The sequence below is a fragment of the Mus musculus genome, chromosome 7, assembly GCF_000001635.26.
Source record: "Mus musculus strain C57BL/6J chromosome 7, GRCm38.p6 C57BL/6J".
NCBI classification, from domain to species: Eukaryota; Metazoa; Chordata; class Mammalia; order Rodentia; family Muridae; genus Mus; species Mus musculus.
The window spans coordinates 73,497,426-73,518,307 of record NC_000073.6 but is presented as its reverse complement, the minus strand read 5'-3'; the positions used below and the strand labels follow the sequence as shown (position 1 = coordinate 73,518,307).

At 40.3% G+C, this 20,882-nt stretch overlaps 1 protein-coding gene across 1 annotated transcript in view; it reads left to right on the top strand.

Moving 5' to 3' along the window:
* Chd2 (chromodomain helicase DNA binding protein 2) overlaps window positions 1–20,882 on the top strand; it is a 115,095-nt gene that overhangs the window by 23,439 nt on the left and 70,774 nt on the right. The window contains exons 4-13 of the mRNA NM_001081345.2: window positions 2,496–2,582; window positions 4,157–4,218; window positions 10,395–10,502; window positions 13,180–13,320; window positions 14,794–14,927; window positions 16,174–16,399; window positions 17,273–17,373; window positions 18,325–18,369; window positions 18,536–18,714; window positions 20,477–20,601. Coding sequence (NP_001074814.2) covers window positions 2,496–2,582; window positions 4,157–4,218; window positions 10,395–10,502; window positions 13,180–13,320; window positions 14,794–14,927; window positions 16,174–16,399; window positions 17,273–17,373; window positions 18,325–18,369; window positions 18,536–18,714; window positions 20,477–20,601 — 1,208 coding nt within the window. The remainder of the gene's footprint in view (window positions 1–2,495; window positions 2,583–4,156; window positions 4,219–10,394; window positions 10,503–13,179; window positions 13,321–14,793; window positions 14,928–16,173; window positions 16,400–17,272; window positions 17,374–18,324; window positions 18,370–18,535; window positions 18,715–20,476; window positions 20,602–20,882) is intronic.

Sequence of the window (20,882 nt, the reverse complement as noted above, 5' to 3'; positions counted from 1 at the left end):
TTTTATTTGAGAGATGTGTGTGAACAAAATACTTTGCTTTCACTTTAAAAAAAATAACATCTGAATAAAGTTTTGTTGTCTTTTAAATTTAAGCTACAGTCTAAAATGCAATTTTGTATTCATATTACTTTTCATATTATAGATGATATTAAATTGTAGGCAGTAGTGAAAAATTTCAGAGTATATGAAGTTAAAAGTCAGCCACTTGGAGCTCTTAAGGCAGAGGAGTTGTTTTAGTGTTCAGCAGAGTTGCTGCACAATGGTATTTGGCATTTATGTGGCATCAGATGGCTGATGGCTAGGAGTAGGGAAATTTACATTAGAGTTTGTTTGTTTACTTACTTATTGATGTGAGACAGGATCTCTCTATAAATCCATGACTGGCCTGCAACACTGTGTAGCCCAGGCACCTCAAACTCACAGCTGCCTCTGTCTTTATAGTATTGTGATTAAACACATGTGCCAAGATACCTGGCTTTGTGTGTGTGTATGTCTTACTTTGTAGCCCTGGCTGTCCTGGAACTATGTAGATCAGGCTGCCCTAAACTCATAGAGATCCCCATGCCTCAGCTGCCCAGGTACTGGGACTAAATGGCATATGCCACTACACCCTTGGCTTGTTTTTATTTACTGCCTACAGGCAGTTGTATGGAACTATGAGTAGCTTGGAGTCCTCACAGTCAGTAAAGGCGTCACAAGTTTTCTGCTGAGTCATACACAGAGTTTCTCCTCTGTAGCTGGGTGTGGGCAGAAAGGCTGGAGCACAAGCCTCCTTCTCTCCTTTCCCAGGTTGGCCCCCTGTGTGGTGAGCAGCTAGTTATCTGCCTCTTTCACTGTACTCCTAACTCCTGCCTGGGTATTTGGGATAATTCTAAAGTCATTATTTTGGGAATACATTGAATTACAGAATTACATTGGGTTCTAGTTCTGAAATGCCTATTCTTGGGCCACTTGTAACTTTTAAAAGTTGTTTTCTGTATCTGATTTTTGTTTGTTTGTTTGTTTGTTTGGTAGGTTGTTTTTTATTGTTTAATATTCTCTCCTTTGCTTAGTAATACTGTGGGGGTCTTGTTTGTTTTTTGGTTGATCTTTTATGAATTTTTGCTTTTTTACCCCATTTTCTACTTGTTTTTTCCCTAGTTAGGATTTCAGTCTTTAGCTCTGGCTGTCTTGGAATTCACTGTGTAGACTAGGCTGTCTGACTTTGAAAGCACACTGATGTGCCTGTCGATGCCTCCTAAGCACTGGGATTAAAGGCATGCTGCACCGTGCGTGCCTGGCGAGGCATGGGCAATGTAGTCATTATATTCAGACTTTGAAGAGAAACAGCGGGACCTGTTTCCAGTGCTGTCCTAGACTTGGAAATGCCTCCTGTTGTGGGAGTCATGCTCTCTCCCTGCCCTGCCCATTATACCTGGATGCTTTGTGATTGATTTCCTATTACAGTTTCAGAGAGAAATAGCCACATGGCTTAGAATGTTTACTGGCTGGCTCCCTAGAGAAAACACCCTTCCTTCCCTGTAAACATTCACTGGCTGTGCTGGCTTCTTGTCCTCTGCATATACATTGCTCTGAATTTCTGAATGTTTTCATGACATTTACTTCAGTTTCTGTTGTGTTGTGTTGTTTTGTTTTGTTTTGTTTTTCGAGACAGGGTTTCTCTGTATAGCCCTGGCTGTCCTGGAACTCACTTTGTAGACCAGGCTGGCCTTGAACTCAGAAATTTACCTGCCTCTGCCTCTTGAGTGCTGGGACTAAAGGCGTGCGCCACCATGCCGGGCTAGTGTCTGTTTTTAATAAGAGCCATAATCCTGCTTTTGCTTTTCTAACATCTCTTCCACATGTTTAAACATGATTAAACATCTTCACACCAGTGTGCCACAGTCCATTCAGATTCCTTTTGCTCTTCTGTGATTTTTATCTAAAAAGCACAGAGCATTTGTAAGCATAATAATCTCTGGGGAAGAGAGTAGAAAAACTAAACTCCTCAGCTGGACCCTCCTGTAGAGTTACATTTTCAAATCCTTGGTGAGAGGCAGAGTGCTAACTGCTGCTAGTGGGCTAGGACAGGTATACCAGGGCGAATGCAGAGGAGGCCCTCATCTGCAGATCCTGGCTGGCTACTCTGCCTTGTGGCATGGATTCGGTGATGCCCCTCTGCTTGGCTTTTTTGTTTTTGTTTGTTGTTTCTAAGTTGAAACTGTAAGCATCAGGAAATTTAGAATTCCTCCATACTTTACATTTACTGGAAGAAATCAGGGTCACGTTTTAGTTTAGCAGTGTTTGGGATACAGTTAATAGCGGCGAAGGACGTTTAAGTCCTTCATTAGGATAATACTTAACTCTTTTGAAAGGATACTACTTTCTCTCAAATGTAGCAAAACAACCCTTTGGATATTTACATGACTTTGTTTGATTGAAATAAATGTTCTGATAATGAAAATAGCGAGTAGAGTTAGGGAAAGGACTCAATGTGCAATCTATTCATTTTGCAGATGTGGGAAGAATATCCTGATGTTTATGGGGTTAGGAGGTCAAATCGAAGCAGACAAGAACCATCACGATTTAATGTTAAGGAAGAGGTAAGAAAAGACGGATTCAAGGATTTGCACTTCAGTTCCCTTTTCACCCCATCTGCGACTGGTGTGTTTTACTATTAAAGAGACAGCTTCAGGTGTGGCAGTTTAAAGCGCCTCTAATCGGGCCTTTCTGTGATAAGTAGGGCAAGAAGTTAAGTAAAAACTACTCACCAAATAAGTCATGTTTCAATCCAGTAGTTATGGTGTCGGATGCTTTTAATTAGAACTTGACTTTGAGTGAAGTTGATTGTGGTAAGTTGACTTTAGACATCTTGTATTCTGTCTTAAGTGAGTGACTTATCTGCTGAACACATGGAACATGGAAGTGGTTTGGATTCACTTCAGAGAAAGGAAAGAGGGTGCTCAGTGTATTTTGTATTTCCTAGTTCATGTAAGTTGTAGTGTGAGAGAGAAAGTTATTTTCTAATATACTCATATTCTGGTCTCATTAACTTGAGATGGAATACTTTTTTTTAGTGATGGGGCAGAACCTTGGTTCTTGAGCATGCTCAGCAAGCACCCTATCTCTTACCTCCGTCCCCAGTGCCCAGATTTGTGACTTTTAAAGTCAGTATTGTGTACTGGGTTCTTACATCTATAGAGTTGCCCTTGTTTCATGCTTTCCAGATTGTATCACTATTTTGTGAAATCTCTCCATATTAGATTTGTAGAGTAAATTCTGAAGGGCTATTCTTACTCCTGTCTTAGTGAAATGTCCCCTTTCTGCCTTAAGAGGATTTTGCACTTCTTAGCTATGTAACATTCTTTTGATGGAAGCTATGTATTGACAGCCAAATGCTGGGGAGTTAGGTACAGGTTTTATTAGGTGTCCTCAGAAAGTCAGATTCACACCAACACCTTCATGTTTATGCATTTGAGTTGTGAGTGGCTTCTGAGCTGGTGAGCCTGGGCTTCCCTTTCCCGTAGTTTCCAGACCACTGAACCATGCTCCTTGTATCCAGTTACTGTGTGTACTCGTCCTGTCTTATACGTCAGTACATCCTTAGCAGGACCCAGGACTAACAGCAGTAGGAACAGTGCCATTTTGGTTCATTTGGGGGAAGACGCTGTCACACTGTCTGTGACTATAATCCTTCCTTGGCCTAGTGCTGTTAGTTCTTCATTCATGATTGCTGATGCTCATTGAGTCTAAGGTGACTAAATCAGTAGGCAGTGCCTTTAAGGCGCATTCATTAAATTTGGTATTTTTTTTCTAGGTTGTTAGATCTACAGTGGTTTGTGCAGTTACTGCTAGCACATGTGGCTTTTAAAATTTATATTTAGAATTATGTAAAATTTAAAATTTACTTCTCAGCCCTAGAGTAGGCACATGTCAAGTGCTGAGTTCTATGTGGTGGCTGGCTCATTGTGTTGGAGGGACATGATTTAGGTAGTTAGTTGTATTTGTATTTGATGTTGCTGCTCCACATGATTCTGAAGTGTAAACACGAGAAAGAGACACTGTATTTTCAAAGCAAAAGAAGAGTGGGCTGCACCTAGCAAGTACTCAGGCTTCATTTCATCTAAAGTCTTCCTGTGAGTTAAAGTCTAATCATCTTTCCCCTCCCACACTGAAGGCAAGTAGCGGGTCTGAGAGTGGGAGTCCGAAAAGAAGAGGCCAGAGGCAGCTGAAAAAACAGTAAGTCTTTATCATGGGGAAATGACCTAATCTGACAGTTTTAAATATGTCTGCGTTTATGGGACAATCTTTGTGTTCTGTCTGTCCCAGGTCTCAAGATTCTCTTTAAGTTTGTTAGAGCTCCAACTTCCACTTCTTAAGTGCTGGTAGCCTAATTAGCTCAGTTAATTTTTTTCTTGAATGTAAACAAATACCAAAGTAGACATTGCATTCTTGCAATGTAAAGAAGATTTAAATTGGCCAATCTCATGTTGATATGGTAAGATTCATATTGTTTGTGCACTTATTTTATTATGAAATACATAATGTTTTCATATAATTCTAAGATTATAGTTTGTAGACCAGAAGCTTTTAATTCTTGAGTTTAGAGTTAAAAATTTTTTTTTCCCCCTTTGGTTTTTTCAAGACAGGGTTTCTCTGTATAGCCCTGGCTGTCCCGGAACTCACTCTGTAGACCAGACTGGTCTTGAACTCAGAAATCCGCCTGCCTCTGCCTCCCAAGTGCTGGGATTAAAGGTGTGCGCCACCACCGCCCGGAAGAGTTAAAATATTTTACAACAAATTATATTCTGTTCATTATTTTTTGCAGCATTAGAGATTGAATAGAAAGCCTGACATATGCCGTAGGCAAGCACTCTACCCGTGAGCTGAAGCCTTGGTTTTGTGCTCATTAACTATGGAATTTTTCATTTTATTTTATTTTTTGGTTTTTTGAGACAGGGTTTCTCTGTATAGCTCTGGCTGTCCTGGAACTCACTCTGTAGACCAGGCTGTCCTTGAACTCAGAAATCTACCTGCCTCTGCCTCCCGAGTGTTGGGATTAAAGGCATGCACCACCACGCCTGGCTTTTTTTTTTTTCTTTTTCTTTTTTTTAGAAATTATTTTCTTACAATTAAATTTAAAAAGCCTTTATTGTTGAATGTGTGTGTATATATGTGTGAGTGTGCATGTGGAGGTCAGGGAACAGCTTGTGGGAGTCTCTCATGTAGGTCTGGGGATGGAATCAGGTTATCGTGCTTGGAGGCATACACCTGTATCTGCTGCACCGGTGATCTCATGGGCCTTATTTTTTTACTTTGACACAGGGTCTCCAGTGCCATAGGTTGGCCTTGGTCTTATTGTGTAGCTGAGGATGACTTTAACCCTTGGTCTTTATGCCTCTTTTCCATATTCTGGAATTACAGGTGTATACTACTACATATAGCTATATATATAAAAATAAAGATTTTTTTAAAAGATAGTCTCATCTTTTTTTTAAAGATTTATTTTATATATATGAGTGTTCTATCTGCATGTATACCTACCTGCATGTCCAAAGAAGTCATCATATCATGTTATAAATGGTTGTGAGCTACCATGTGGTTGCTGGGGATTGAAATCAGGTCAGGACCTCTGGAAGATTAGACGGTGCTCTTATCTGCTGAATCATCTCTCCAGGCCCAGAGTCTCATGCTTGCCAAGAGCACAGGGCTTGCCTAGAGCTCACTATAAACCAGGCTTCCCTTGAACTATGACAGATATTGTCTGCTTTCCCTGTGCTGGGATTACAAGTGTGTGCCTTTACCCCTGCCTTCAGTATGGTTATTTTCTCGTTTTATTATTTTTGGTGCAAGGTTTTGTTTTACTGCCCAGGCTAGCCTCAAACTTATGGCCCTCCTAGTGATGAGATGAAAGGAATGTAGCATATTTATTTATTTATGTATGTATGCATGTATGCATGTATGTAGAGACAAGGATCTCACTATTATAGACAAGTCTGAGCCTTCTGCTTTCACTTTTCAAGTCCAGGATTATAAGACAGTCCTTCTATCTCTAGATGTTCACTGTTTTTAAGTTAAAAAATTATTACTAAGTAGCAGTCTTACCACCCTCCCCATTTCCATGGTGTACAGTTCCATTAGCTATATTGATTTTGTAGATCCTTTTTGAAAAACGTAGGTATCCAAAACTTTGTGCATCATCAATCCAGGAATACTTTCCACCAAGGTCTTCAGTTGCATGTTCTGTGATTAGTAGGCAAATTTGAATTTTTTAAACCCATTTCTTCATCTTCAAAACAGTAGTAAAAATTCTGCTTACAATTAATTAAGTTGTTACATTAAATGTATAATAGTGAAGAACTTCATAGAGCAGTATTTAATAAGGTCTTGCTTGAATACACCCAGTTTCTGTTCTGTTTTACATACCGCCTTGGAGACAGCTTGCTGGAGCCTCTTTTAGGAGACTTTCTTTGCACTTCTGTTGCATGAGTTGCTTGGGAGTCTGCCTTCTGTTGTTTATTTAGGTATAATGGCCTTATTGGGATGTTTTTGAAATGCCCAACTTTATTACATTGTTTGAAGGCATCATAGTTTCAATATGTGTGGCAACTGTGATTTTATAACAAGTTTAACAGAATCTGCTGTGTTTGTGTGTCAACCTGAATTTGATAATTGAGAGACTTACCCAAAGGGTGACATGCTTTTCAGAAACTGTATAGTTTCTGCATTTTTTTTTCTTTTTTTGAGATGGGAGTCTCAGATTTTTAAAAAAGCTGAAGGAATAAAGTGTAGTGCAAATGTTGTCCTAATCTGGGCATGTCGAATAGCATTTCTACAGGTTCTTTGTCCCAATAGTTTTTATGAAGGTACTGTGTGTTGGTCCAACTCTTCCTTCCAACCAGAGGTTAAAATATTTTAGTTATAATCATGCAGAGGTGCGTGTGTGCGTGTGTGTGTGTGTCTGTCTGTGTGTCTGTCTGTGTGTGACATAGAGAGGGAGGAGGGGGAGAAAGAGGTCATGGTATTTATTCCTTTCAGTGTTTTGAGTTGTGTATCTGTCATAGATGTGTCAAAATGGAGTTGGGACATTATTAGTCCCAGATTGGAATTGTTAATGAAAGCATCCTGTCTTGGGGATATCTGCTATCTGGAAGCCATTATTTCTTCTTCTCCTCATGTGTCTTTTAAAAGAATTCTCTTTGGCACTTAGATGTGTACAGTAGTTAGCCACTGCCTTTTGTGGCCAGTACTCACTATATTTAAAAGTGACTTTTCTCCCTGCCTGCCCTCTGAATTGACGCTTTGCAGCCTCTCTTTTCTAACAATGGAAAGTTAACTGTTCCTAGCTGATGAGTAGTCAGACTACTTGTGTGCTTACTTTACTTTGGAGTCTCAGTAGCTAAATTTTGGTTGTTTTTCCCATAGTCCCAAAAATTTGACAAAAATTCTGTTGATGCCTTACATTAGATCAAAATGAAAGTTTCTTTTTGATAACTGAAATAGTTCTTAATCAAGTTCTTGACTCTTTATCTTTTAAATTTGTTTATTTTATGTGTGGGTGTTTTGCCTTTATGCATAATGTTTGCCTGTTGTCCTTAGAGTTCTGAAGAGAGTGTGTGCCTCCCCTGGAGCTACAGTTAGGGATGGTTGGGAACCACTGTGTGGGTGCTGGGAACCAAACACAAGTCCTGGGAGAGCAGCAAGTCTTAACTTATTAGCCAGGCCCAGCCTCTTATGATTCCTGGTTCCTGCAACCTGACTCGCAGTGCATGGATGACTGGGAAGTGTACTTTAAGTTCGCTTCCTACAAGAAAGGAGCACATTTACTCGTTCAAGAGCTCTGTGCTGGCGTGGGAGTGAACATTGGGAGGTTGATAATTACTCTTACCTCATCTCCATAGATGGCTGATCGTTCTTTCTCTTATTGGGTATGATGGCAAACTGTAATCCCAGCTCTTGGGAGGGAGAGGCAGAAAGAAGCAGATATAATTTGGCTAGTTTAAGGCTAGCTTTGTCTACACAGTGAATCCAGGCCAGGCAGAATTATATAGTAGGTCCCTGTTTCAGAAAAACCAAGCCAAATAAAATAATTCTCTTTTTTTTCTTGTCCTTGATAATATGGCCAATTTCAAACCCCTGCACCTCTACTTGTCTAGATGCTCTGGAACGTGTAAGCTTGGGTGTAGTTTTTCCTAGGTCTTCAACTGTCTTCTGCAGGTTATGATTGAGAAAAGTAGGTGTGAGGTTGCTGTGCCTGCAAGCAGCTTAGTCTCTCCCAGGAAGATCATCTCACTGTCTCACTGGGCTGTAGACCCGTTGATTTTATACCTTTTTCTCTGTTACATTCTTGGGGTGGAAGAGCCCAAGTTCTTGTGGTTGTGTATACATTTTTAATTGGATTGCCGTACTATGGCCTCAACACAATTGCTGCAGTTTTTGCCTTTGTAGTGGGTCTCACTGAAAGCACTAGTTCAGATTAGTGATTCTGCGTTGTTTCCATTCGTGGACTTTCCCTTGCTTCTTAATTGCCCATGATTTTGAGACTTGTTTCTGTGAGGCCATTTTTCTTTTACTGCATAACTGCTGATTCCCTTTGGAGGGGTAAAGAATTGTTCTAAGTCCTAGGGAGAGCACAGACTCACGTGCCGGGTTCCCAAGTGCTGGCTGGGTTCACCTTACTCCATCTTCTTGACAATCACCTATTACTTAGATGCCCTTTTTGTTTGTTTTTTCAAAGTTGGTTTTAACTCCTCATTGTCTTGTCTTGTTCTGACACACCATTGTGTCTGTCTTTTGTTTGTTTGTCTTTTTGAGACAGGGTTTCTCTGTATAGCCCTGGCTGTCCTGGAACTCACTCTGTAGCCCTGGCTAACCTCGAACTCAGAAATCCGCCTGCCTCTGCCTCCCAAGTGCTGGGATTAAAGGCGTGCGCCACCACGCCCGGCCTGTCTGTCTTTTTTATATTCAAGTTTTATACTAGACCTTCAGTAAGCAGAAGAAGCTAGGTACAAGAGTATGGGTAGATACAAAGAAGTCTTTGTTTTAAAGAAAGACTGATAGTTTAGAAACCAGTAACAGGGATTACTAAACCAGTGTCCATCCAAAGGTACTCAGCATAGCTGACTGAAAAACTGATAGCGCTCTTTCATTAGTTAACTTCTTTATTTAACCAAGGCCATTTTTATTTACCAGCTTTTCTATTCCACTTTGTGCAAGGACTCAGTGACGTACATTGGACGTTCCATTTCATGAAAGGGTAGATTCTCCTTCCCCAACTCTGACTAATTCAGGTGGAGCAGACTTAGTTGTAGTAGTAACAAATCAGTAAGTCTTGCAGCTGTTAGGAAGGCCCAGGCAGTTACAGATCAACCCCTTTTAGGAGCAAGCCAGCACTCTTTTTCTTGCCCTATGGAGACAAGGAATTTGACTTGGCAGTTCTGCGACTGGCATCTTTGTTATGACCTCTGTAAAGGGAACCAGTGGGCACAGTGGTAATTGTTTGGTTTACGGAGGAATCTCAAGCATGTGCCTTGCAGGCTTTTCTTAGCTTCTTCATGCCCAGTAGCTATCCCATACTTTATTTACTACAGGTGAGAAATGAACTAGGTCCCTGTGGGGTTCTGGTTAGCCCTTAAACTACAGGTCTTATCGAGAAAAGAACACCTATAGGCTATGGCTCCTTTAGATCTTTTAGGTCTTGTAAGATCTCAAGGAACAAAGAACACCTCCCATATCAACTAATGACTAAAACCTAAGGCTTCAACAGAACAGATTAATTAGTCGGATGGTACGTTCAACACAGAAAGAAAAATTCAGGGACTGTGTCCTTAGTTATGTTCTAAAGACTTAAAGCATTTCATATAGGTTGATGGTGAAGCTTAATGGAAGAATATTTGCTTAAGCCAACAGACAAAAGTGTTGGGGGCTGGTGCCCTTTTCCCCATTTTAAAATACATATATATCCAATATCAGCATCGTGTGTGTGTGTTAATTTGTTAGAATTCAGAGCTTTCATGATTGACAGTTTTGAGTCAGAAACAAACTCTTGCTGGTTCTGATGCACGCCGAAGCTTGGGAACCTTTGATGTAAACTTAGCATGGACTCTGGCCGTCCGTGGTCCTCAGGAACAGAGGAGAACGAATGAGGGACAGCATTTCTCTCTCCTAGAAAAAGTGGCCTGAAAATTATCCTCATTATCTCCATTTATATTTGTTCCCAGAGTTAAACTAGGAAGAGATGGTGTGTAATTCAGAAAGAATAACAATCCAAATTTACGTTGAGCTGAGATATATCTCATAGTATCTAAAGTACACATACTGTGTTTCAGAAAATGATTTTAGGATTTGTCTTTTGAGATTGCTCAGGTTAAGAATTCTTATAGAAAAAAATTATTTTGTTTTGCTTTTGATCACAGAGAAAAATGGAAACAGGACCCCTCAGAAGACGAACAGGAACAGGGAACCAGTGCAGAGAGTGAGGCAGAACAAAAGAAAGGAAAAGCTAGAAGACCGGTCCCTAGAAGGTACACACACTGCTTGCCGCCCAGGCTGTGTCTAGCGGGCCTCACTGTGGGTTACATGTGAAGGAGGAGGTCTGCTGCAGCCAGAGCCCCAGTCAGGGCCATTCATGCTGCTGAGGGCTTGGATGTCTGCTTGCTTTGTGCCAGCCTGGAACTTTACCAAGGCCAAGTGTCTAAATACTGAGCTCCCTGCCGCGTGGATGGATGCCAGTTCTCACTGGACATACATTCTTCCTCTTCATGTATTTATTGTTAGCATATGCTGATTATACAAACTAATGGATTTCTTCATTGCATTATCATATATGAGTGTCATGGGCTCTGATCATATTCTCTGATAGTGCATCTTTGCTTATTTGTTTTTTCATAGAAGTCTAGGGTGTGTGGTATATGCAACTACATCTTCTGCATTAAAAAAAAGAAGCCTGGCAGTAGTGGCACACGCCTTTAATCCAAGCACTTGGGAGGCAGAGGCAGGTGGATTTCTGAGTTCAAGGCCAGCCTGGTCTACAGAGTAAGTTTCAGGACAGCCAGAGCTACACAGAGAAAACCTGTCTCGAAAAAACCAACCCCCCAAAAAAACAAAAAAACCCTTCCAGTTTGTGTGGCCAAATTACAAATTCTTTTGGGGAGAACTAATTCTTTGCTTGTTTTTTAAAAAAGATTTATTTATTTATTTATTTATTTATTTATTTATTATGTGTACAGCCTTCTCCCTGCATATATGCCTGCAGGCCAGAAGAGGGCATCAGACCTCATTACAGATGGTTGTGAGCTCAGGACCTCTGAAGAGCAGTCAGTGCTCTGAGCCATCTCTCCAGCTCTCTTTGCATGTTTTATTTATTTACTTTTTGCCTTTTTAAGGTAGGGTTTCTCTATTTAGTCTTGGCTGTCCTGGAACTCACTATGTAGACCAGGCTGGCATTGAACTCAGAGAGATCCACTTGCCTCTGCTTCCTGAATGTGGGAATCAAGGAATGTACCACCACTCCTGTCGAGAACTGACTTTTTAAGTATGAGTATTAAAATATTCTTCTGCCTGACCAGAACTATATTTATAGTTTATTATCTTATTTATATAATGTCCATAACATTAAGCAGACAGTCTAATTGTATATAGATGGGCATAGGCTGAGAAGGCAACAGGTTTGGTAATTTTTGATCAAACATGGCAAATGATGGTAACATAAGAAGGCAGAGGAAACTTACCATGATCCTCAAGAGTAATTCAGAAGTGAAAATAGCATTCAGGCATTGTTCTGAAACATTAGAAATACAGCCATTAGGGCAGGATGTGACCTTTAGGCAGTTAGAGCTGTTGTTATTCACCTTCCCAAGGATGGGTAGATTCTAAAAACAGCTTTAGCACACTGGCTTATATTGTAATTTGTGTTTTTGTGACAATATTCCATTGTGTAGCCCTGGCCTTCCTGGAGCAATCTATATAGATCATGCTAGCCTTAAAGTCAAGACTCCAAGGAAATTCAACTTCTTCCTTTGTGTTTTTTGTTGTGTGTGTGTGTGTGTGTGTCTTTCTGTGTGTCTGTCTGTCTGTCTGTCAGGGCATTTGTGTGCATGGGTGCATGTGAGTGTGTGTGGTACAGGTGTGTGTTGATTGGTCAGTGGTCAATTCAGGAGCTATCCTCTTCTTTTTTGAGGCAGGATCTCTCCCTGGAACCTGGCTCAGTGATTAGTTCAGCCCTTTCCCAGTCTGGCCCCAACCTAGCCCCAAGGGTCCTACTGTCCCAGTCTGGCCCCCACCTAGCCCCAAGTGTCCTACTGTCCCAGTCTGGCCCCAAGTGTCCTACTGTCCCAGTCTGGCCCCAAGTGTCCCACTGTCACTGCCTCTTAGTGCTGGGATTATAAGTGCATCTCACTGTGCCTGGATTTTTCTGTAGATTGTGGGAATTGAACTCAGGTCATCATGCTTGTGTGGCAACACTTTGCAGATAGAACCATCTCCCCAGTCCACCAAATATACTTTCTTCCAGGATTGAGTGGGGTGGGGTCAAATCACATCCAACACCTACTTTTTAAATGGCTTAAAAGCTAATAGTTTTTGTCGGTGAACAGTTACATTTATACTTCGATAATAGTACTAAATTTGAATCCTAATTATGTGAAACATTCTCTCCAGAAGAATTCTATTCTTATTAATCATATCACCAAAGCATACTGTGTCTTGTTTTTAATTTTGTCTATAAAAATGTTGTTACAAATATGTCTTCTACTTGTATAAGTACTTATAGAGTGGCCCAGATTTGTTGTTTGGCCAACCCCTGGTCTAGTGCCCTCCAGGGAAAGCAGCCTGCGTTTCCTTTCCCCTCTGAGTGCAAGCTTTCCAGATTGGAGTGTCTGCTGGATCTGTGCCCATTATTTACCGCTGAGTCCCGGCTTACGGCTTAGGGTTCGTTAGGTAGGAGAAGCACATCACTGTGATTGTACCTTACCTTTTCCCTCTTGCTTTTCTGAGAGTATTATGTAGTGGAGGTTGACTTTGAACTCATGATCATGATCATCTCATGAGTTGTATGATTCCGGGTCTGATCCCATGCTTGGCTCCCTTTAGTGAATTATTTGTTTGTGCCACTGCTGTGGGGATGTCATTATGTAGCCTTGAAGTAGTTACCAAGTGACAGAGTAAAAGCTTTGCCATTTCTTTCCCTCTGGTTTTGTTTAGAACAGTGCCCAAACCTCAAGTTAAAAAGCAACCTAAGATTCAGCGTGGAAAGAGGAAAAAACAAGAGTCTTCAGATGACGACGACGATGATGATGAAGCTCCCAAAAGGCAGACTCGCCGAAGAGCTGCTAAAAACGTGAGGTCAGTTGTGCCTTGGAAGTTCTCCATTGATGGTGATGATGCAGATGTTTAGAACTTGGTTCTTTCAAGTTTCAGATGATGTGATCGACAGGTAAGAATATCAACCTGAGGGTGGCGCACACCTTAGATCTCAGCACTTGGGAGGCAGAGGCAGGTGGATCTCTGTGAGTTTGATGCTAGCCTGGTCTATATAGCTTGTTCCAGAAAGGCCAGAGCTACACAGTGAGACCCTGTCTCAAAAAACCAAAAATAACATAAGCTAAAGCCACTTTCATAATCTAGCCATCCTTGGGAAAATGGTGTTGAGCCCAGTGGAGAGCAAGAGTAACAACAGCTCATTTCCAAAGAACTCAAGGTTATGTCCTGTCCTACTGACTGTCTTTCTAATGTTTTTGGAAGAATGTTTGGACTGTTTTTCACTTCTCAATTTCTCATTGTGTCTCATTGTATCTTTTGACATTTGGATATAATCATAATATTAAACTTTAGTAACAGGATATGAGGTATTAATTGATGATGAAAAAGATATAGCTATATTGAGGTAATTGGTTCGTTTACTCTAGAGACTGTGAAGTCCATTTGCTCTCAGGGCATTTGCATGTTTCCTTAGGCCTACTTAGAACTGTGACGCTGAGCTCTAGAGGTACTAATCACTTGCCTGATGTTTCCAACTGATAGTTAAACGTAGGACTAGGGTTTTAATGTGCTGGTATTTAGCTTACCTCATTTTTTTACTTTGTTATATCTAGAATTATGTTTTTCTATAATTATTTTGTTGTGTTGGAGACTAAACCCAGGGTCTTGCTTATATGAGGCAAATACTATTGAGCTATGCCTTCCTTGTATTTATTGTTCATGTGTTGTAAAGGTTTTTTGTTTGTTTGTTTACCTTCTTTTTACGTTTTTGATGTAGTTCAGGCTAGTCTGGAACTATGTCGTCAAGGCTATCCTGAATTTTACTGTGTAGCTTAGATCAGCCTCAGGCTGTTTCTCTGACTTCATTTCTGGGATCATCATGGCCAAATACATTTTATATTTATAATTCATAGATGTGACTGAAAATCCTCCACTTTTTGAGTTCATTTAAATTAAATTCATTTTCTTGTTATTGCATGATTGAAACATTTGATCTTCAGGAATATTTTCTTTTTGTCTGAAATAATAGCAATTTTCCTTTCGTTACGAATTTTCTTTTTTGTCATAATTTATATAATAATTATTCAATACTAAGTAAAGCTTATTTTTGTAGTTTCCTGTATCCTGCTTATACATATAGTGTGAGCTACTCTTGAGTTTATCTGTGGGCATGCGTCAGAGCTTGAAATGGGGTACAAGTAGGCCTTGAGTCTACTGACTCAAATCTGTAAATAACTGTTGGAGTCAATGTGTGGTTCCTATTTGAGTGCTACTCTGTAGAGATGCTTAGCTCTGAAGGTGCAGTCTCTTACTCATGCAGCGTTATTTCTCACACAGTTACAAAGAAGATGATGACTTTGAGACTGATTCAGATGATCTCATTGAGATGACTGGAGAAGGAGGTGATGAACAGCAAGATAATAGTGAAACTATTGAAAAGGTCTTAGATTCAAGACTGGGAAAGAAAGGAGGTTTGTGTCTTTGGGGAGCAAATTACTCACTTTGGATTTTTGAGACAGGGTCTCTGGTAGCCTTGGCTGGCCTCTAACTTGATATATAGACAAGGATAACCTTGAACTCCTAATCTTCCTGTCTCTACCTCCCAAGTTCTGGGATTTCAGTTGTGCACCACCATTTTCAGTATATGTGGTGCTGAGGAGTTGAATCAGGCCTTGGTGATGCTTGCCAAGCACTGGACCAACTGGCTGCATCTGGAGCCCACAAATTTTTGTATGCAATTTATATATGCATATATGTACATATATTCAAAAATCCAATGTTTTACATATTCTTTAATGTGATAAATATAGTCCACACTAGTATTTTGAATTGTAGAAATTGTCCTGACTTATTTCAGAGATAAAGACAAAATAATGTTTTTTTTTTAAATTTAATCTAGTTAGATAGTACATAATGTAGTGATGAAATCATAGGTACTTACTCATTAACACAGAGCAAATCTGTGTTTAGTTAGCTGTTTTTGAGTCGCCTTGTAAAAATACCAGACTCATCACAGACATATTTGGGTCATAGTGAGTTTTTTAAAGAATCCATTTGAGGTATTTCTTAAGTTGTTGTAAAATATCCTTTTCATGGGAAGGCTGGGAATATAGGACAGTGACAGACAGCACTTGCCTAGCTCCAGCCCTCACTGCAAAGATAAAACCAAGCATAACGGTCCTTTTTCTGCCCCAATCCTTTTTTTTTTTTTTTTTTTTTTGAAATTCAGCCTTGACTATGTGTAGTGTTAACTAGGAACCTGGTGCCCTGCCCGACTAGCCATTTCCCAGTTCCCAGTTAGGTTATTTGAGGGTAAGACAGTCAACAGCTTTGGGAGGAAAGGACAGGGCATTTTGATTTCTTTCTCTATTCTTGGAGGAAGAGATTTGCTTTTTGAGGCAGTCAAGACTAAAACGAAAAGGGTGCTGCTGCTGTTTCATTGTTTGGTGTTTGGACAGCTGACTAGTGTGGTACCACTTGCAAGTTTGCACATGTTTTAAGGTAAATATCTTGAGGATATTTGAAAGGACTGAGCCCATCCTGTGTTGTAACTGACTTATTTTACTAAGTGTAATTATACAGTAAGTGACTGCTTACTGTAAGGCAAGACTTTTGCTTTATTGAAGAAGAGACTCTTCCTGGCAGTTGAATAATTGGGAATCTTTCATTGCCTGGTTTCTTACATTTTCTTTAAAGCTGACCTGAATCCTTTTGCAGCCACTGGAGCGTCTACCACTGTGTATGCTGTTGAAGCTAATGGAGATCCTAGCGATGACTTTGACACGGAGAGGGAGGAAGGTGAAGTCCAGTACCTTATCAAGTGGAAGGGCTGGTCTTATATTCACAGCACATGGGAGAGTGAAGACTCCTTACAGCAACAGAAAGTGAAGGGCCTAAAGAAACTGGAGAATTTCAAGAAGAAAGAGGATGAGGTCAAGCAATGGTATGTTGCCTGCTACAGAGTGAAGTGGTTTCCAATCGCAGGGAAGGGAGCTTTGAAGAGTGTGGAGAACACAGCTCTCTAAGATTTCAGATTTTGCCTTAATCAGTCTGATCAAGGATCACTGAGTAGTCTATGGTTCTGTTTTTTTTTTTTGTTTGTTTGTTTGTTTTGCTTTTTCGAGACAGGGTTTCTCTTTTAATCCTGGCTGTCCTGGACAACTCACTTTGTAGACCAGGCAGGACTCGAACTCAGAAATCCGCCTGCCTCTGCCTCCCAAGTGCTGGGATTAAAGGTGTGTGCCACCACGCCTGGCTGGTTCTTTTTCTAAATGGAGATGTCTTCATATGTTGCTACTAAATTTTCAGATTTAATGAGACTAGCTAGCTTACTGAACCTTTGCTGTCTTTTCTTTGTTCAGTATGTTTGATCTTGACAGTAAGATTTTGAGTTTCTTTTTCCTTTTCTTTCTTTTTCTCTTTCTCTTTCTCTTTCCTTTTTACCTGATTTGTAGATGGGCAAGGTGAGGCAGAGAGTAACGTAAGTGAATCAATGACTTGAATTTAGAGAGACGTATGCAGAGCCAATGTCAAGAACATTTTGTTATTTTCTTTGGTTAGTCTGGGGTGACTTCTGTGAAATTTAATAATCTAGAACCCTCTGAATTATGCTTAAAATTATTCTTGGTTTTAATACAATTTGCAGAAATGTTTTTGTTGGTTTTTAAACCACAGACCTGTTACTAGAAAAGATTACCAAAGAGACAGACACATGGACTCATATAATTTTACATTTGTACTTAGGACATTTTCTCCCATACATATGTGTAGATCTCCAAGTTCTAACTGGTATATGCTATTTTGGTCTTCTGTCTAGGCTAGGGAAAGTTTCTCCTGAAGATGTTGAATATTTCAGTTGCCAACAGGAGCTGGCATCAGAGTTGAATAAGCAGTATCAGATAGTAGAGAGAGTAATAGGTAAGTCCATGAAAACTCTTTAGTCCTCTGTAAACTTGGAGACATGACCTTTGGCTTTAGGATAATATAAATGTACAAAATGAGTTTTGCAGTTTTACTTTTTGAGACTAAACAAAGGCCTATATTTATTTTGAAGGGAGAGCTAATAATTATTGCTTGTAGGTTTGGGTATGGGGGATGAGAGGAGACAGGAATGTCAAGGATATTGGTTCCAAGGTTTCCTATGAGAATGAGTCTCATTCCCTGAAATGAAAGGATCAAGGGAAGAACTGACGTTTAGAGTTGAAATCAAATGCTTAGGTTGGTAACTTCATTGTCATCTAAGAGACAAGCATTATTTGAGGGCTGCAACATTTGTTCAGCTGTAGTCTCCAGGTCTGAGTATTATTGCAGTAGAAGTAGGTGATTGACATGGAATACTAGTCTTGGATTTTATTCTTGAATTTCGGAGTGGGGCTAGCTGGTATCAGTGAAATTGTCTGAGGAAATAACTGTTGGCAGAACAGGTCTGATTGAGGTGGCCTCAGGAGAGAGTTAGAGGGGTTCTGCCTTTTATTTGAAAGGTAACAGAGTAGTAGAATGGGGTCCAGCAGCCAGTGTAGGTAGGCTTCTTTGTGAACACAAGACGAATGAGCACATACTTGCAAGAAAATCTTTCAGATTACCTTTTTACATGTATGGGTGTTTTGCCTTCATGTATATCTATGCTGAGTGTGCATACTTTGTTCATGAGGAGGCTCGAGGAGGGCTTCAAATCCCCTGGTACTAGAGTAACAAAGCTATGAGCTGCCAGATGGGTGGGTGTGGGAATTGAACCTGGGTCTTTTAGGAAAGCAGCTTTAGTGCTCTTATTAGCCTTTGACCATCTCTCTAGCCCTTTGCTTGAACAGTCTGCTTCTTTGCCTTTTTTGGCATGTTTTTAATAGTCTGTCTTATTTTGTGTTTGCTCAGCTGTGAAGACAAGTAAATCTACACTGGGCCAAACAGATTTCCCAGGTGAGCAGCAGATCTTACCTTTAGTAAATGTTCAAAATGAGCAGCTTGTGTCTTACAGATTATTTGTAGTTTTGTCACATGATATTCATTAGTTATACATTAAAGACGAAAATCACTTCCTACTTCAAATTTGACATTGTTTGATAATTTTTTATTCATGATATAGCTCACAGTCGGAAGCCAGCACCTTCAAATGAGCCTGAGTATCTGTGCAAGTGGATGGGACTACCCTACTCAGAGTGCAGCTGGGAAGATGAAGCCTTGATTGGAAAGAAATTCCAGAATTGTATCGACAGCTTCCACAGTCGAAACAACTCCAAAACCATTCCCACAAGAGAATGCAAGGTTTGCCAATTGTTGAGTTTTGTAATTTTATTTTTTTTATATTTTTATTTATTTATTTCCTGTTTGTTTTGAGACAGGATCTCTCTATGATGTTGCTCTGGTGTCTTGGAATTCACTATATAGGCCAAGTTGTCCTCAAACTCATGGAGATCCATTTATTTCTGCATCTCCAGTCCTGGAATTAAAGGCATGCACCACCACCCCCAGCCTACTTTTGTATTGGTTTTTGTGGAAAGGTGTGGTAACCAAAGGGTTAGTTGGGCACATATGTAGAAGCAAAAATCAATGATGATTTTTGATACAATGATACAATAAGAATCAATGATGATTTAAAAGTTACATTAAATATAAATAATTACAGCGTGGGCTGTTGAATTTGCTCAGAAACTAGAGTAAACCTGCATGTGTGTAGCCCTTGGATTTGGTGGCTTAGCACCAGACAAGACTGAGCATCACTGGGCATGCCTGTAATCTCAGGTCTTGGAGGTGGAGGCAGAGGAATCAGAAATTCATGGTCGTCCTGGCCATGGAGTGAATTCAAGGCTGTTTTACTCATGACTTATCTCAAAGGAAAAAGAAAGAAAGTGAATGGGGAGGATGAGAGGTTGAAGAGGGGCCTCAGAGATTAGGAACACTCACTGCTCTTGGAGAAGACCTGGGTTCATTGACAGCACCCAGGTTGTGGTTTACAGCTGTGACTCCTGTTCCCAGAGACTCAGTGCCATCTTCTGACCTGAAGGATCCTGTATGCATGTGGTCTACTTCAGGACACTCAGACACAGACAGACACAGATAAACACACACTTTTTTTTAAAACAAGGATCAGTTATATGATGACTTTGCTGATTTATATAATTTAATACTTTATAATTAGCTATATTGTGAGAAATATTTGAAAGTAGATAATTTAGGCAGGAAAGATGTCTCTGATTTTAATTTAGAAACTGAATAAACAGGCTTTTTCTTGTTAGATTGATTGAACAAGTCTTTTCTTCTCATTGGAATTTGCTGAGGTCTGGAAATATGCTTGATTCCTTGGACTTTATCTTAGAGAAATTGAAGTTTAATAACTTCAAACTCCCTCTTGTCTGTGAAAGCCAGCATGTGATTGTTGGTCACGAATGTGGTGGAGAGGCCAAGTTCAGAATAGAACAGAGGTGGAGGTCATGGCTCCAGTGGGCAATGGGAGAGGTTTCCTGAGGAAAAAAGCCAGTGCTTACATTTCCTCTGTCCCTTGGGAAGTGTAGTGGTGTTTAGTAACATATGAGAGAGTGTCCTGGGGCCTGGGCTGTAGGCTTTGTAGGTAAGGATGGTTGTTGCTCTTCCAGAAGACTCGGTTTCCAGTGCCCACACAGCAGCTCAACAATTGTCTAGTTCCAGGGTCCAGTCCCAGGGCACCCAACACTGACCACATCAGGTACTAACACATGTGGTGCCCATATATACATGCAGGCAAATACTCATACACTTAATAAGACTTCCAGAGTGCTACTGTATCGTTTAGAAAAGGTGACATCAAGGTAACGCTGAGTGTCACATGGTATCACTGGATGAGAAAATTAAGAGCTGATTAGTGTTTACAGAGTTATGTCAGAAAAAGAATAATTTACTTAAAAAAACTTAATTTTAGGATGAACTCTGGGAACAGAATAGGAAGGGGTGAGTTGGGGTGGCAATTCATACCTGAAATATGGCTAATGTTGTACTTTAAGGTCAAGGAAAAATGTTGTAAGACTTAGGTTTGTCCATTTTTGTTTCTCAGGCTCTAAAGCAAAGGCCGAGATTTGTGGCTTTGAAGAAGCAGCCAGCTTATTTAGGAGGGGAGAGTCTGGAGCTCCGAGACTATCAGCTGGAGGGCCTCAACTGGCTGGCTCACTCCTGGTGCAAGTAGGTAGAACATACGCTTAGACTTTCTCTGTGGGTTTGCCTTATTAGTATCCTTAGAGCTAAGGGTTGGACCAGTTAGCCTTTGAGGATTTTAAGTGATTCAAGGTAGGCGTGATTCCTCTGTCATTCTGTGATGTGTCATGTGAGAGCCTCCTTCACTGCTAAGGGCACAGTTTTAAAAACATTTTTAACTTAAGTATATGGTTATTTTCCTGTATGTCTGTGCACCACTTGTGTACTCTGTACCTACAGATGCCAGAAGAGGGCATTGGTATCCTGGA